Raw genomic sequence first — 18680 nt, 5'->3', positions numbered from 1 at the left:
ATACTCTTTTATGTCCTCCGTTCGAGGGAAAACAGACCTAGCCTCTCCAGTCTCTCCTTATAACTGATTCTCCACATCTCAGGCAAGAGCCTGATGGATCTTCTCTGCTATATCTCCAGTGCTATCACATCTTTCCCATACTGTGATGATCAGAAATGCATACAGTACTCCAGTTGTTTGACCAATGTTTTATAAAGTTGGAGCAAAATCTCTCTGTTGTTGTATTCGGTGTCCTGACTTTGAAGGCAGTATCCCAAATGATAACCACCTTATCAATATACATTGCCACCTTTAAGAATCTTTGTGCCAATCAACAGAGAATTTTACCATTCATTCTAGAGATTTCAGATTTATGAAGTGTGTAGAAAGGAACTGCAGATACTGGTTTAAACCAAAGATAGACACAAAGTGTCTCAGCGGGCCAGGCAGCATCTCCGGAGAAAAAGGACGGGTGATGTTTTGGGTCAGGACCCTTCTTCAGACTGAAAGTAGAGGGGAGGGAACTGGAGGTAAGAAAAAGCCAGAAAAAGGTAGGGCCAGCAACAGATGGCCAAGGAAGGGTGGAGAATGATTTATGAAGTTTCTTCCTGCATAAATTGTCAAATGCAGACCTAATATTAAAACCAATTGCGCTCATCCTCTATTTAGACTCTGTGTCCCATGACCGGATCAAAGCTGTTAGGAAGCTAGGAAATTTTAAATTCTGTACAAACTGCATTGTTGAACAAATTATTGATTTTTGCATCTTACTTAATGAGGCTCTTTAAATAAATATTTCTGTGTTACCTCAACAAAGTTCTTTGGAATTACTTTATAGTAATAGAACAGGAATGGTTTCATTATTATCAAACCTTATTTGGTGGTTTTCCTTTATATTCCATATCAAAGATGATAACTGCAATAAAATAGCTGTCTTCACATATTAGGATGTTTTTACGAGTGGAAGAATTTTGAGCAGGAAACATGGTTACACGATTAGGGGTGATCATTTAAAACTGAGGTGCCTTTAACTTCTTGCAGCGAATGGTGAAACTCTGGATTTTTTTTACTCCATATGATTGTGGAGCCTAAATTATTGGGGTATTTAAAGAGGAAGCAGATACATTTTTGAAAGATCAGGGAATGGAGGGCTATGGGGAACTGACACCAAAGTAAAGATTCGCTATGATCATATTGAATGTTGGGGCAGGTTTGAAGGGTGGAGTGGCCTAATTCTGTTGTTATATTCTTAATAATGTTTAATTTAGTTTTAGTTTAGTTCATTGTCACGTGTACTGAGGCACAGTGAAAAGCTTATGATTACAATCGAGCCATCCACAGTGTATAGATACACGATAAAGGGAATAATGTTTAGTGCAAGGCAAAGTCCAGTAAAGTCCGATTAAAAAATAGTCCGAGGGTCTCCAGTGAGGTAAATGGTAGCTCAGGACCGCTCTCTGGTTGTTGATAGGATGGTTCAGTTGCCAGATAACAGTTTGTAAGAAACTATCCCTGGAGCTGCAGGGGTGTGCTTCCAATGTTGAGAGTCTTTCCATATTCAGAATGTTCTGGATTCAGGTTCCATTCTAGAGACCCGAGTGCAAACATCTAGGCTGACACTCCGATTCAATACTGTTTTAGTGTTACATGGTTGAAGATGCCCTTTTTCAGATAAGGCATTGCACTAAAGCCCAACTGTGATCTTAATGGAATGTAAAAGATCCCATGTTACTAATTTAAAGCAGAACAGTGTAGTTGGCCATATTATCTGGCTAATATTTCCGCTGCATTCAACATTATCTCATTATTATTAGACTGCTGTTTATGGGAGCTTGTGGTGCATAAATCAGCTCTGTATTTCTCACATTCTAAAGTCATTAGTTGACACAAAATCCAATTGGGAAGGTCTAGACATGCACAACAGCATAAACTTGAATGTAAAGTATAACTAGTTATCAAGTAAATGGCTATTTGGATCATCACATCATGTATCCAGATGCCAGTACTGTGCTATAGTAAGATTAAGATTATTGTATAGTTGAGGCTGAAGAAGGGTTCCAACCCAAAATGCTGCCTGTCCATTTCCTCCACAGATGCTGCCTGACCCACTGAGTTCCTCCAGCACTTTGTGTTTTGCTGTGCTCTTGCAACCCAAATTAATAACGCTAATTTCTGGTTGATTAAGATAAGGAAAGACAGTGCAGCTTTTTTCAACTGGAGAATCCAAGATGTCTATCCATAAAAATACAATAGAAGTCAAGTACATCTTCAATATCCATGATACAGCTGCTTATAATTTTTAATATACTGGCAAAGAACATTATAATGCAGTTTGTAGTCAGTTTTCCATTATACAACATAGCTCCAAGCAAAATAAAAGAAAGCTTTTTTCACAAAATGCTGGAGTAACTCAGCAGGTCAGGCAGCATCTCGGGAGAGAAGGAATGGGCTGTTGAAGAAGAGTCTCGACCCGAAACGTCACCCATTCCTTCTCTCCCGAGATGCTGCCTGACCTGCTGAGTTACTCCAGCATTTTGTGAATAAATCGATTTGTACCAGCATCTGCAGTTATTTTCTTATAAAAGAAAGCTTATTCTCCATTCTTCTTTTCATGGTGCTATTCACATTCGATTATGTAGTTTAGAAGGGTCGTGACAGCTAGTAACATAGGAAATTCAATGTAGCCATTTTGTGCACAATCTCCCACAAACAGCATTTAATAATATAGTTATTTTTAGTAATGTTGATTGAGAAACAATAAGTTTCAAGCATAATAGCAATGTGAAGTAGAGCCATAAAACCTTTTACCATTGTCTCAGAGCAGAGAGAGCCTCACTTATCTTTCATCTAAAATACATCAAATCCAACACTCAAGCAGTCCTTCAGTTTTGCATTGGGATGTCAGCCCAGAATTTTTATATTCCAATCTTTTGGGTTGGATTTTAACTGCAGCCTTTTGATTTATGGACAAGAGTGTGACTAAATGAACCAGAGTGGCAGGATTACTAAATACTCGTGGACAGTCATCTGAGTATACGAAAATGTGAAGTGCAAGTTTTTTCCGGGTATTGAATTTACACTAAATACATTTAACTATGATTTACGATACAGTTACATGTTGAAAATATTCAGGCACTTTATTGAATCTCGTAGCACTTCATAAATCACCTTACAATTTTGTAGTTGAAGCAGAAAACTCCTCTTCATTATCCTATCTTTAAAATTAGCCATCAGACTGATAGACCACACAGGAGTGACACTTTATTTTATCTAATCTCATGTGACCTTCAATGATCCCTGCACTTTGTGGTATAATTGTAATCTAGCAAGCATGCACCCCAATCTTCAAATATCAATCAAGTGGCTCTAGTGATTAACCAAAAACAATAGATGACCTTGTAGTGTAATACACATCCAAGGTTTACCTGATATCTTGCCAATCTTGGAAAAGAAGGTTGTAGTAAAAGTTGGATAAATGAGATTCGTATATAAGGAAAAATGATTTTCAATATAGTTAAGTACACAGAATTCAATGAATTTATGATCCTTGAGGTACTTTGGTGTCTTAAAAGATGAAGAAAATGCCTACCGAGTCTGCACCGACCAGTGATCCCCGCATGTTAACACTATCCTACACGAGGAACATTTTTTATATTCATACCAAGCCAATTAACCTACAAACCTGTACGTCTTTGGAGTGTGGGAGGAAACCAAAGTTCTTGGAGAAATCCCACGCAGGTCACAGGGAGAACGTACAAACTTCATACAGATAAGCACCCTTAGCCAAGATCAAACCCAGGTCTCTAGCGCTGTACGGCAGCAACTCTACCGCTACGCCACCATGCTGCACTAGTTGTTCTTTATAAAATAAACGTTCTTATTTTCTTGACTGCTAAGCTTAATGGCCTGCATGTTGTGAATCAATGGCAACAAAAGTATTGGTATTCAAAAGCATTGACCTTAATCTGTGAAATTCTGCAACTTGTGGATTTCTGTGCATGCTTATGTAAATATAAAAATAATCAGTCTGCGACACTCTGCCTACCCACATTCAGTGCTCCAAATATGGTTCATTGTGGAGTGCAATGAGGATTAGCTATTTGGGCTAATTCTTCATACGCGTGTTAATGGAGTGCCCACCCCCACTTGCATAGTGGGTCACCACTATCTATTGGGCATTGCCCTTATAGAGGCTGGGGGGGGCACTTTTCCGCACTTGTTTATCAGATATGGTCTTTCTGGCAATTTCAGAATACATATTCTAACTCTTTCTGAAGGTCGCCACTTGTAGTCTTCATCCGAATCCCAGGAGAAGAACATGTGTGACCTTATCTTCTGGTAAACTGCCACCTGAGTTATCTTTTCACTTGCACTATCTGCAGGCCATTAATTCACAAAGACTCCCAACTTAATCTCTAAATTAAATGTATCCAAGTTGGTTTCAAACTAATCGACTGAGTCTTCACTTGCATTCTTCATGTTTTTCTGCCATCTCCTTTACGTCTTGCAATTCATAATAATCTAAGAGCTGGGTTATGGCCGAAGAAGTGGAGGGAAGAGTTTGTTGAACATGATTATGTTATCTGCAGCTTGTGAATCAAAAGTGAGAGTGGAAAGAGTGGGAAGGTGATGTGGGAATGAAAGTAAGAATGAACATAGAGTCATAGAGCATGGAAACAGACCCTTTAGCCCAACTCATCCCTGCAGACCAGGATACCCATTTATGTTAGTCGTATGTTCCTACATTTAACCCATACCCCACTAAACATCCATCTGTCATGGTTGCTCTGATAAAGCTACTGTCTGTAAACTGCTCTTACCTCTGGTTCCCTGTGGCTTCCTCCTATGATGGAAGTTGCTAAGCTTTGTGCAATATTTTCAAGATCTGGATTGAAGAGCTGTCAGTGTGTAAAAGCTGTGGAATCTGTCTCTGAGTCTTGCTTCGATGTTAAATATGTGAGTCAGAGAATGTGAATGCCAGATGAATGAATTAAACTGTGTCTGTGGCTAGTGGTCCAGTTGGTACACATGCCAACTGGTGACACATTCTGCAACCCTGGGATTTAACTCCTGCCACCGACCAGCACAGCTTATTTCTGCCACTGTCCTCTATGTGTGTTTCTAGAGGACTCAGCATTTAAACTGGTGCATGGATACAATAGGTTTAGAGGGATTTGGGCCAAACGCAGGCAGGTTGGACTAGTATAGATGGGGCATGTTCGTCAGTGTGGGCAAGTTGGGCCGAAGTGTCTGTTTCCATGCTGTATAACTCTATGACACCCTCTCTTTATGGAAGAATACAACTTATCTCCTTTCCTATTCCTGCACCGACATCCAGTATAGTGCTAAAAAACCTGATTCTATTTTCTTCAGTCAATGTCTCCCAGATCGAAACGAGCTTCAAACACATGTGCCAGTTCCGCAACCTGAAATCTCACTCTAAATCAACATGCAAAAGTAGCAGCTTTTAAAGCTGTCATTTAAGCCTTCTCTGCCATTCAATGTCATGGTTGGGCTGGCTGTAACCTTAACTTCACACTCCAGACTATCCCCAGCAGCTTTCACCTCCTTGCTAATCAAGAACTTATCTATCTTTGCTTTAAAAAATGTTCAAGAACTTTACCTACAATTTCCTTGAAAGGTTAGTGGGATATGGATCAAGCACAGGCAAATAGGACTAGCTGAAATGGAGTATCTTGGTCAACATGTTCAAGATGGGCCAGAGGGCCTGCTTCCATGGTGTAAGGCTCCATGACTAAGAGTTCCAAAGATGCAAAGACCTCTGAGAATAAAACAAAAACATCTTCACTCTGTCTTAAATGAGTAATCCCTTATCTTTAATCTAGTTCCAAATTCTCCCACAAGAGAAAACATCCATTTCACATCTTGTCAGAACCCTTCAAGATTCTATTTATATGCTTCAATTGAGTTTTCGCTCATTCCTCTAAGTCCTGTGGTTTTAGAAAAATACTGTCCCAGGTTTTCTCATAAGATAAACTGTTCATTCCTGGTATCTGTCTGGTGAACCTTCTTTGAACTGCTTCCATTGCATTTTCATTCTTCTTTAAGTAGAACATAGTACAGTGCAACATAGAAACAGGTCGTTTGGCCCACAATGTTTGTGCCGACAGTGATGTCAATTTAAAGTAATCCTATCTGCCTGCACAAGGTCTATATCCCTCCAACCGTGCTCTGTAAATGTTGCTGTCGTATCTGCTTCTATCACCTCCTCCAGCAGTAAGTTCCAAGCACCTACCTTTCTGTTTAAAAACCTTGCCAAGCAAATCTCGTCAAATGATTCCCTTCTCAATTAAATCTATGCCCTTTAGTTTTTGACTTTTGCACCCTGGGAAAAAAGACTCTGACTACGCTATTTATGCTTCTCATAATTTAATATACTTCTATCAGGTCACCTCTCAGCCACAATGCTCCAGAGAAAACTATACACATTTATCTAACATCTCCTTTTAGTTAATACTCTCTAAACCAAGCAACATCCTGGTTAACCTCTTTTGCACCCGCTCCAAAGCCTCCAAATCTTCCCTGGAGTGTGGTGACCAGAAATGCTCACAATAGTCCAATGTGGCCTAAACAAAGTTTTATACAGCTCCAGCATGACTTCCCAACTTTTCTACTCAACGTCATATCATATCATATCATATATCTACAGCCGGAAACAGGCCTTTTCGGCCCTCCAAGTCCGTGCCGCCCAGTGATCCCCGTACATTAACACTATCCTACACCCACTAGGGACAATTTTTACATTTACCCAGCCAATTAACCTACATACCTGTACGTCTTTGGAGTGTGGGAGGAAACCGAAGATCTCGGAGAAAACCCACGCAGGTCCTGATTGATAAAGGCAAGTATACCATATGCCTTCTTTATCGTCCTATTTATTTGTGTTGCTAATTTCAGGGAACTATGTTAATGCGCCCCGAAATCCCTCTGCACATCAATGCTCCAAAGGTTCCTGCCTTTAACTATATAGTTCATACATTTGACCACCAAAAGTGCAACACCTCACACTTGTTTGCATTAAATTCAATCTGCCATTTCTCCACCCATATTTTCAACTAATCAAAATCATACTGTATCCTTTGACAACTTTCTTCGCTATCCACAAGTGTGTAATCTGCAAACTTACTAATCAGTTCACCTACATTTTCATCTAAAACATATATGTCACAAAAAAGAGGTTCATATACTGATCCCTGCAGAACACCACCAGTCACAGACCTCCAGTCTCTCCGTCACTCTCTTCATTCTTTTATGTCCAAAACAATTGTGTGGCATGGTAGAGCAGAGGTAGAGTTCCTGCCTGAAAGCGCTAGAGACCCGAGTTCGATCTTGGCCCTCGGTGCTGTCTGTGTGAAGTTTGTACGTTCTCCCCGTGACCTGCGTGTTTTTTTTCCCGGTGCTCCGGTTTCCTCCCACACTCCTAAGATGTACAGGTTTGTAGGCCAATTGGCTTGGTAATATTGTTTTATTGTGCCTAAGTGTGTAGGATAGTGTTAGTGTGCGGGGATCGTTGGTCAGCGCGGACACAGTGGGCTGAAGGTCCTGCTTCCACGCTGCATCTCTAAACTAAACAAAACTATTTTCAATTCATTCTATCAAGTCTCTGTAGATCACATTTGCCTTAATCATTTGATCATCCAGGGACATTGTTGAATGATTTGCTGCAATTCATGTAGACAACATCCACTGCTCTACCCTATCTAAGGAGACCGATATTGTAACACTACTCCAGATGTGGTCTCACCGGTGCTCTTTATAACTGAACCATTACTTAGAACAGTATAACAGAGGAACAGCCCTTAAGCCCACAATGTCAGTCCCAAATTAATATTCCTCTGTTCTCTGTTATACTGTTCTAAGTAATGGTTCAGTTATAAAGAGCACCGGTGAGACCACATCTGCAGTAGTGTTACAATATCGGTTCATTTAATACCTGTCAAATTAAATTAATCTTCTTGGCCCACACATGATCCATATCCCTCTATGCCCTGCATATTCATATGCCTACTCGCCTCAAGTGCCATTGTCGTATCTTCCTCCACCACCACCCCTAGCAGCCTGTTCCAGGCCCCTCCACTTTCTATGCAAAATAACATGCCCTGCACATCTCCTTTAAATGTTGCCCCTATCACCTTAAAGCTCTGCCCTCTGCTCTTTGACATTCCCACCCTGGGGGAAAAAAGGGGGAGTAATTGAAACAATGAAGTACACGCACTTTATCGCCTTCCTCCACGTCGCAGATCTTCTCCCCCGTGGCTGGGTTACGGGTTGCGAACTGGTTGCCGCTGCTGGAGTCATGCCATTCATTATTTATGAAGATCTGCGACAAAACAAAAGCAAACACTTTGCAAATGGGCAACGGCTGGAACAGGCACGACGGGCGTGCTGAGAGCCCGAGACATGACGGTACAACTCCCTGCCGTGAGGATGCGGGCAACCAAGTGTTACTGATGACTTGGAGTAAATGAGTAACAACCAGTCAGTGGTTCCATTTGAAGATTGACCTGATTTTCAAGGTCTCAAGGTTACTGATCGTCATAAATTTAACACAGGTACTTCTTAATAATTGAGGAAAGCACAAAGAGCTTGAAAAGGCACGAGTAGCTGCCGGTATTGGAGTAATTCAGCGGGTTGGGCAGCAACTGGGGAGGGGATGGACAGGTGACCTTTCAGCTTGGGGACTCTGCTGCGGACTGTTGCGAAAGCGAGGAAGAGTCCTGACACGAAACACCCGCCTGCCCAATCTAAAGAAGGGTCCCGACCCGAAACGTCCCCTGCCCATCCATCCCTCCACCGTTGCTGCCTGGCCCACTGAGTTCATCCAGCACTTTGTGTTTTGCACAAGTTTCCAGCATGCCCAGTTTCTTGTGTCGCTCTACTTTCTAATGTATATTTTGTGTTGAAGATCGAGGCAAGTTGAAGGAGGCTTTGACCTCGTCATCCCAAAATATCAATTTGAGAGGAGGGGTGGGGAAGAATTGGTGCCCCGATAGACCGACTGTCTGCCCTTTACTGTCTGGGTAGGTGGCTCCCACTAAACGCGCCCAGCGAGGTGGCTGATCGGACGCAACTCAGGACTTTCACCTTGTGCTTTTATTTTCCAATCAGAAAATGTCATTGAAAACAACTTCAATATTAATCACACTGCCCCCCCCCCCCCCCCCCCCCCTCCGGATCACGACAATGCAATGCAAAAAGAAAAAAAACCCTACGAGCCCGATATAATTTGTGGGGAGACTCTTATTCCACGTTAAGAACAGGTTTAAAGTGCATGGGGTTGGATTTCATTGTTACAATGGAAGAGAGGGGTAACTCGGCGTTCGGGGGTTGCTCATGGCCGGGATGTTGTAGAAGTATAGAGAGTGTGGAGTGAAATGACCGCACTCACCTTTGTGTGTCTGATTTCCAACTCAGTCAAAGGCACGGGCGTACTGAGTAGACCTGGCGCTGTTGCTTCGCGGGCGGCTGTGGGAGCATTCATGTTGCGCTGGGTTGCTTGTGTTCCTGGAGTGGCACAGTTCAGGTTCAGGCACAATCAAGCTCTCCAAATAATATTTTCTCTCCACCCCCCCCCCCCCCCTCCCCCCCCCCCGCCTCCAAAAAAAACCCTAAATGTTTACAGTACTTCCCTGCTGTCAGTCGCAAGGTGTTGAAACAGAGTTATTAAACACTGGGAACATTCGTTGGAAGCGATTGGCTGAAAGTGCGATACAATACATGGCGCGTCCAAAGTGCAAGTCCACACCCCTCGTCAGCGCCACATCGACCAAGCCAAGTCACGGCTGCTTGAAACAACATTCATGATCTTTCCAATCAGTACTTGGAACGTGAGGTTTTATTTGTTACAACAACCTGTGATCCAAGTAATCCTGTAAGATCTATACAGGAACATAGAGAGCTAAATGCTAAAAGCGACTTTAGCAGTTGGACAAAATCTAAATTAAATTCCCTAAATGTACTTAGAAAATGGTATACATGGCGTTTTTTTTTGTTGCAATAGGCAACTTGATAGACGTCAATTAAAAACAGGATTCTGTGGGGAATGAAAGGCAGGTTTTCCTATAAAACCTGAAGGTTAGAAACACACGCACAAAAACCTTGCACATGCTGCACATCTGAAACAAAAAAACCCAGATAATGTTGAAAGCACTCAACTGGTCTGCGAGCAGTAGGGTCCCAATTACGCGATTTTTAAGGCGACTGCCAGCGACTGTCAAAGTCGTAGCAGATCGCCGAAATTTTATTTTACCCTACGACAATGACCACGACAATGCCGAGTCAGGTCGATACAAGTTACCTTTTTTGTGAAACTAGCGCCTGGCTAAGAGATTACACCGTCTTCGGAAACATCGCGAAATTCCCACGCTTTACCTGACCGTCAAACTGTCGCCTCCAATCTACCTGTCAAATGTCCTGACGGTAAATAAATTGGTTAAACAAAACTATCTTCTGGTATCTTCAAATGCCTTTTCTTAATTTAATATTACGTGCTTCTAAATGCATCTGCGACAAGGGATTTTCAGTGAATAAATAAATAAATGAATGAAAAGAGTTCTCATAGTGCAGTGCCTGTGTCAGCGTTTTATTACAGTGGTCAAAATGAATGAGACTAGAATCTTTGAATGAGATGCTATGATAAAGTACTTAGAAACATAATAAATTCAGACTCAAATTTTTTTTAAATCACCAAAATCAACTTTATTACAACAAACTATATTCCTATGAAAGATGGATAGCTACATGCCAAAATCTTTTTTTTAAAAAAACCACTTCAAACGATTACAAAATATGCCTAAAAATGTCACTGGCCGGACATTGCTGTCGGTTTGTTCAAGTGTCCACCCACCTTTGACAGCATCGCGGGTGTGGTATTATGGGAATAAGAGTGTAAGGAATGCGGTGGCCGGAGGTGACGTGGGGACCCGGGGTGTGGCAGTGAGGGGGTTGCCCGGGCATGCAGACAAGCAGGCGGCTGCTGTACAGAGTTGCTAATTAAAGGTATACTCCGTTTACGTCGTGGTACGAGCTTTATTATACAAATAAACGCGACATGGTGTCAGAAGTGGGATCCTTGTAAGCAAAAATATATTAAAAAAAAAAAAGAGGAAGGGGTATCGTTTGGCGCGAGATGGGAGACGAGCCTGCAGATATGGCGCAACCCACACCAACTGCTACGTTCACAATACAACCTCCAGAGCCATTCGATTTCACCAAGCCTCAAGAATGGGAGCGTTGGATCAGGAGATTCGACCGCTTCCGGCTTGCAAGCAATTTAAACGCGACGTCAGCAGAAAACCAGGTGAACACGTTAGTGTATTGCATGGGCGATGAAGCTGAAGATGTGCTAAAGGGGCTAACGCTAACTGCAGATGAGAGGAGGGAGTACACAGATGTCAAGGCGGGCTTTGATGCATTTTTTGTACCTAAAAAGAATGTAATCTATGAAAGAGCCAAGTTCAATCAGCGTGTGCAACTGCCAGGTGAAACGGTGGATTCCTTCATCACTGCTCTGTACGGATTAGCTGAACACTGCAACTATGGACAGTTACAGAACGAGCTGATCCGCGACAGGTTAGTGGTCGGGCTGAGAAACGTCTCATTGTCAGAAAAGCTACAGCTAGACAGAGACCTAACCCTTGCAACTGCAATAACAAAAACAAGGCAGTCTGAACAAGTTAGACGACAGTGGTCTGACTTAAGAGGAGAAAATAGCGGTGCTAGCAAGTGCTCTAATGTTGATGCAGTATATGCTAAAAGCTACAGAAAACCCAAATTTCCCTCAAAGCCTCAGCCACAAGCACAAACACCAAGCAAAAATAGACTTAATACACGGCCTCAGCCAGGTTCAAAGGCCTGTTATAGATGTGGAAAAATGCCCTCGCATGGGAAATGGGAATGCCCTGCTAAAGATGCTGTGTGTCACAACTGTGGCAAAAAGGGACATTATGGTAGAGTGTGCAGAAACAGTGCAAAATCTCTCAATGCTGTCACTACAGAGGAAGAAGAGAGCTTTTTCCTGGGAGCCGTGGATGCTGGAAAAGACCCGTGGACGGTGCAGCTAGAAGTGAGACAAAAAAAAGTGTGCTTTAAAATAGACACTGGTGCTGATGTCACCGCCATGCCAGCCGAGGTGTACTATGACATTACAGGGGGGCATGATGTGAAACGCCTGGCAGTGTCGACACGCCCATTGTTTGGGCCAGGGGGCGATGCACTCTCTGTCCTGGGTGTAGCCAGAGAAACACTGCGCAGAGGCAGAAAGAAAGCCATAGAGAACATTTATATAGTAAAAGACCTGCACACTGCACTGTTGGGAAGGCCTGCCATAGAACGACTTCAGCTTGTGTGCAGGGTTAACGGCATCACCGTGGAATCAGTGAAACAACAATATCCGAAGCTGTGTAGCGGCTTGGGTCTTGTTCGGAGGCCATACTCAATTAAATTGAAGCCAGAGGCTGTGCCCTTCTCTCTCCACACGCCACGCAGAGTCCCTCTGCCGCTTATGGGAAAAGTGAGGAAGGAGATAGACCGTATGGAGAAGATGGGCGTAATCACCAAGATTGAGGAGCCGACTGATTGGTGTGCCGGGATGGTGGTGGTGCCGAAGAAAACAGGTGATGTTCGCATTTGTGTGGACTTCACAATGATGAATGGATCAGTATGCAGAGAAAAGTTTATCCTGCCTTCTGTCGAGCACACTCTGGGCATGCTAGCTGGCGCAACAGTATTCAGCAAATTAGATGCCAACATGGGCTTTTGGCAAGTACCATTGACAAAAGAGTCTGCCAAATACACCACCTTCATCACGCCTTTTGGGCGCTACTATTTTAACCGTCTACCCTTTGGCATAGCATCAGCACCCGAGCACTTTCAAAGGATGATGATGACAGAAGTGACCGGTGGCCTGGAGGGGGTACTGTGTCACATGGATGACATCCTGGTCTGGGGACAGACGCAGGAGGAGCATGATGTGCGGCTGCATGCGGTGCTAGAGAAGGCATATAAGGCCGGCATTACGCTCAACATGGGCAAATGTGAGCTCACACGCCACACAGTCAGATTCCTGGGTCATGTGATTTCAGCAGATGGAGTGAAGCCAGATCCAGAGAAGACGAGAGCAGTACAAGAAATGGATGCACCCAAAAATGTCAGCGAACTCAGGAGTTTTCTGGGCATGGTCAATCAGCTGGGCCGCTTCTTGCCTAACCTGGCCGAAAAAGACAAAGTGCTACGAGACCTGCTGTCCAAGAAGAACCACTGGTACTGGGGGACAGAGCAGCAGGCCGCCTTTGATCGGTTAAAAACAGAGCTGTCATCCACACCAGTGCTCACATTATACAACCCAAACAGTGCTCTAAAGATCTCTGCTGATGCTTCTTCCTTTGGCCTGGGGGCAGTCCTGCTGCAGAAAAGCGATGCCATGTGGTCACCTGTGGCATATGCGTCCAGGTCAATGACACCGACAGAGCAGCGTTATGCTCAAGTAGAGAAGGAGGCATTGGCTGCGACATGGGCATGTGAAAGGTTCAGCTGTTTCATCCTGGGAAGACCATTCGAGCTGGAAACTGACCACAAGCCGTTGGTGAGTCTGCTGGGAGGGAAAGCTTTGGATGACCTCCCACCAAGAGTCCAAAGATTTAGGATGAGACTCATGAGGTACAACTATACAGTCAATCATGTCCCTGGCAAAAGCCTGGGGACAGCCGACACCCTATCGCGTGCTCCTCTGAGAGCCGCAAAAACACACGCAGACACAAGCCTATTAGAGGACACCAACATCTATGTAGACTCTGTCATCAGCAACATTCCTGTCAGAGGAGATTATCTGAGCAGCCTACGTGAGCACCTGCGGGCAGACAGCACATGCTCTGCACTGATGGAGTACTGCACAAACGGCTGGCCCGACAAAAGCCAACTGCAGGGAGTGCTGAGACATTACTGGGCTGAAAGAGCAGTGCTGATTGTGCACGATGGGCTGCTGCTGCGGGGCACGAGGCTCGTCATCCCATCAGCCTTACAAGGTGATGTGCTGCAGAGACTACATGAGGGACACCTGGGGGTGACAAAGTGCAGGGGCCGGGCCAAACAGACGGTATGGTGGCCAGGACTCAGCAGCCAGCTGAATGACATGGTGCTGAAATGTAGAACCTGCATCCAAGAGAGAAGGAATGTCAAAGAGCCGCTGATGCCAACGGAGATGCCAGACAGGCCTTGGCAAACCTTGGGAGCTGACCTATTCACGCTGAAAGACAAGACTTATCTACTAGTAGTTGATTATTTCTCAAGGTATGTGGAAGTTGCGCTGCTGACACACACAAGGTCCACAGATGTGGTGGTACACCTGAAATCCATGTTTTCTCGTCATGGAATTGGGGAAGTTCTTAAAAGTGACAATGGGCCCCAGTTCTCAGGTAGCCACTTTAAAGCCTTTGCAGCAGAGTATGGCTTTGTGCACATCACGAGCAGCCCCAGGTGGCCTCAGAGCAATGGTGAGGCGGAACGCGCTGTACAAACCGTGAAAAACCTGCTAACAAAGGCGTCAGACCCATATCTTGCATTGCTGGCCTACAGAGCAACCCCTCTACAGAACGGCTACAGCCCGGCCGAACTGTTGATGGGGCGCCGCCTCCGCACTACTGTTCCTGCCCTTCCAACCCTGCTGAATCCAGTTTTGCCTGACTACAACGCGCTGGGGGCCAAGGAAAGGGAGAAGAGGTGGAACGACGCAAGATCCTTCAACAAGAGGCACGGAGCGAGAAATCTGGAGCCACTAGTACCTGAGGAGGAGGTGTGGGTCACCGATGCATGAGTCGAGGGCAAAGTGCTATCTACACACAATACCCCTCGCTCTTATATCGTCCAGGTGCCTCAGGGCACACTGAGAAGGAACCGGCAGCACTTGGTGCCGCTGCAGACCAACAGTGGGGTAGTCGACGCTGATGAGCCACCGGTGGGAGAAGATTCAGCTCCACCAGAGCCAGCTCCACCAGTAACAACATCACCCAGCAGAGAGGGCCCCACCACAGAGACTGTGCGGACCAGGTGTGGGAGAGAGGTTAGAAAGCCGAAGAGACTTGATTTGTGATTTATTGATCTGTTTTCTATAATAAAGGAAAAGAGAGGGTGAAAATGTTTGGTAAACCTGGTACATTTACCTGAAACCTGAGAGTTTAAGTTTTGAAGAACACAGCCTGCTAAAGTAATAGTTCACAGTATGGTAACGCGGAAGTTATTTTATTTCTATTTTGCATGCTTGAATAAGGGACAGGTCTTCCAGCAAAAGGGCAGAATAAACCCCTTAAGACCTGCAGAGACAAAGGTAGTCCACCCTTTGTTCTCAAAGAAAGGGAGATGTGGTATTATGGGAATAAGAGTGTAAGGAATGCGGTGGCCGGAGGTGACGTGGGGACCCGGGGTGTGGCAGTGAGGGGGTTGCCCGGGCATGCAGACAAGCAGGCGGCTGCTGTACAGAGTTGCTAATTAAAGGTATACTCCGTTTACGTCGTGGTACGAGCTTTATTATACAAATAAACGCGACAGCGGGCTCCGCCCCATTCCACACCTGGCTGTTAATAATACTTAAAATATAATAATGTAAGAATATAAAATGTTATACGTATATCTTTCAATAGACAATATATATTAATCTTGTAGGGGAGGTGGGATGTGGGGGACCTGACTGATGACCTGGTTGAGGGAGGGGAGGGGGGTGGGAGGTAGTGGGGGTGGGGGGTAGTGAGGGTGGGGGTGGGGGAGTGGAGGAGGTGGGAGGGGAGGGGTGAGTGGGGGGAGGGGAGTGTGGGTGGGGGGGAGTGGGGGTGGGGGGGAGTGGGGGTGGGGGGGAGTGGGAGTGTGGGTGGGGGGAGTGGGGGTGGGGGAGTGGAGGATGGGGGAGGGGAGGGGGGAGGGGAGTGTGGGTTGGGGGGAGTGGGGGTGGGGGGGAGTGGGGGAGGGGGGAGTGTGGTGGGAGGGGAGGGGGAGTGGGGATGGAGTGGGTGAGTGGGGGGGAGGGAAGGGGATGGAGTGGGCGAGTGGGGGAGAAGGAGGGGGGTGGAGTGGGTGTGTGGGAGGTAAGGAGGTGGGATGGTGTGGGTGAGGGAGGAGGGGGGATGGAGTGAGGGGGGAGTGGGGGATTGAGTAAGGGGGTGGGCGGTGGAAGGAGGAGTGGAGAAGAGGAGGGTGCTTCACCAATGCAGGAGAGCAACGTATGACTGCCGCATCCGCGCGTGCATGGTTGGGGGAGGATTGCCATTTTGTGTTCAGCTCCGGCGCGTGTGCAATTGAGGGTGGTTTGCCATGTTGGCTTCAGCTCTGGCGCATGCACAGTTGGGGGAGGGTTGCCATTTTGTGTTCAGCTCCGGCGCGTGCATGGTTGGGGGAGGATTGCCATTTTGTGTTCAGCTCTGGCGCATGCACAGTTGGGGGAGGGTTGCCATTTTGTGTTCAGCTCTGACTTCACGCTCGACGCCCGTTTGACTGGGGTGCCCATGTGGGGGGAGCGCTGATGCTCCCCGCTCTGTTTGGTCGCCGGCAAGTCCTGATTTGCTCCTGCTGTTCACCCCCAGGTGAAGCCCATTGATTGGCTCCGACTTCCTGCTCGACGCCCGATTGGTCCGGGTTCCATGTGGGAGGAGCAATTTCTTCCCGCTCAAAGCAACTGCCGTCGCAATCGAGCTGACGCTGCTGCCTAATGAGGGCACAGTCTTGAGGATCACAAAAAGAGGATTTTACCATTTAAAAGGAAATACAATCCAGATCGGATTTATTTTATTTTAAATTTAAAAAACGCCATTTATTTCAAAGAACAAGCACAATTTTCCCATGTCACGATGGGAACCCAACGAGGAATGGGCGTCGAGTTGGATGAAAAAAATGGGCGGTGCTTCCCGTTCGCTGTCGCCGCCAATCGCCGTTTGCCGCCGCTCAGCCCTGCCAGCACGGGGCACAGGTAAGTGGCTTTCAGCACCAACGGGTCCACGGATCGTTAGGGTTGTTGTGCGTGCAGTTGTTGCTCTGCGCCTCCGCAGTTGGGGCCCGTTTATGTTGAGAGGGGATGGGGTGGGTGACTGGGGGAGGGTTGGGATGGGGGAGGAGGGGAGGAGTGGAGGGGGAGGGGGGAGTGGGGGGGAGGAGGAAGGGGAGGGGGAGGTGGGAGTGGGGGAGGAGGAGGTGGGAGTGGGGGTGGGGGGGAGTGGGGGTGGGGGGGAGTGGAGGGGTGGGGGGGGAGGGGTGGGGGGGGAGTGGAGGGGTGGGGGAATAGGGGTGGGGAGGGGAGAGGGGTGTGGGCGGAGGGGAGGTGGGGGTGGGGGAGGGGGTGGGAGTGGGGGAGGGGAAGGTGGAGTATAGGTGGGGGAGGGGAGGGAGGAGTGTGGGTAGGGTAGGGGGATGGAGTGGGTGAGTGGGGAGGTGGAGGGGGGGGATAAGGGGATTGAGTGGGGGGGTGAGGGTGTTAGACCAATATAGGAGAGGCTTTGGGTCCACGCCTCCTCTGGCTGAAGCGCTGGGACCACGGGGCCGAGGTGAGTGGCACCCTCTCCTCTTTCCTGTCCTCTTTATTTAAAAATTTTTTTAAAGCAATTTATTTTAAAGAAGAAACGCGATTTTCCCTAGTCATATTGGAAACCGGATGAGGAATGGGTCTAACGGGTCCACTTGTTCTAATATCATAGAAAACTAGTCACTCTTGTTGTGTAGGAAAACAAATGAACCAATAGCCATGCATCCGGAGTAATTGGTGACGTTATTGTTTCATTAAAAAAATACTTACCAATATATTAGTCATAGGAATGTAAAGTAAAGCATTCCAAATTCACCATAGCCCAAAGCTTACACCTGTGGCATGCAGTGAAGAGGATAGTGGTTGATTGCAAGAACATTCAAGCGGGCAAGATGGTCATAAACCAGCAGATAAACGTTAATACAGAGAAAGTGGGAACAGATACATCATGGCAGACAGAATGAGAGATAATGTAAAGTGAGCACAACATTTCTGAGGAAGCTGGAAAAGAAGGTGGGATGGGATGGTCTGGTAAGGGATTCAGGTGAGAGGAGTTTGATTGACAGATGGGCGGACAAAGGTGAGAACTTAAAAAAGGATGTAAGATACCTAAGTGGAATATATGTCCCACTCTTTTCCAGCACTTCCCCCCACCCAAAACTACAATCAAACTGAAAAAAGTCCCAATCTTTCCATGTCCTCCAGAGATGCTGCCTTACTTGGCGAGTTCAGTTTAGTTTTGATATACAGCACGGAAACAGGCGCATTGGCCTCCAGAGCCCACGCCGTCCAACGATCCCCACATATTAACACCAGGAATAATTTACAATTTACCAAGCCAATTAACCTACAAACCTGTACATCTTTGGAGTATAGAAGGTAACCGCAACTCCTGGAGGAAACCAACGTAGGTCACAGGGAAAAGGTACAAACTCTGCCCAGACAGCACCCGTAGTCAGGTTCGAACCCGGGTCTCTGGCGCTGCATTTGCTATAAGGCAGCAACTCTACCGCTGCACCACCATGCCACCCTGGAAGACTGGAAGGTGGCAAATGTTGTACCATTATTTAAGAAGGGCAAGGACAAGCCAGCGAACTACAGGCCAGTGAGCCTGTCATCAGTGGAGAGAAGAGTTTTGGGAGGGGATTTTGAGAAATGGAATCTACCAGCATTTGGATAGGCA

General features: G+C 46.1%; 1 protein-coding gene across 1 annotated transcript in view; it reads right to left on the bottom strand.

Annotated features, from left to right (window-relative positions):
* Positions 1–18680, bottom strand: part of LOC144592042 (aldehyde dehydrogenase 1A1-like) — a 66418-nt gene that overhangs the window by 33932 nt on the left and 13806 nt on the right. The window contains exons 2-3 of the mRNA XM_078396263.1: positions 9389–9504; positions 8216–8320 (exon numbers count right to left, since the gene is read on the bottom strand). Of these exons, the coding sequence (XP_078252389.1) occupies positions 8216–8320; positions 9389–9504 (221 nt within the window). The remainder of the gene's footprint in view (positions 1–8215; positions 8321–9388; positions 9505–18680) is intronic.

This window comes from Rhinoraja longicauda, chromosome 3, assembly GCF_053455715.1.
Source record: "Rhinoraja longicauda isolate Sanriku21f chromosome 3, sRhiLon1.1, whole genome shotgun sequence".
Classification (NCBI taxonomy): domain Eukaryota; kingdom Metazoa; phylum Chordata; class Chondrichthyes; order Rajiformes; family Arhynchobatidae; genus Rhinoraja; species Rhinoraja longicauda.
This window is presented reverse-complemented; position numbering and strand designations above follow the sequence as displayed.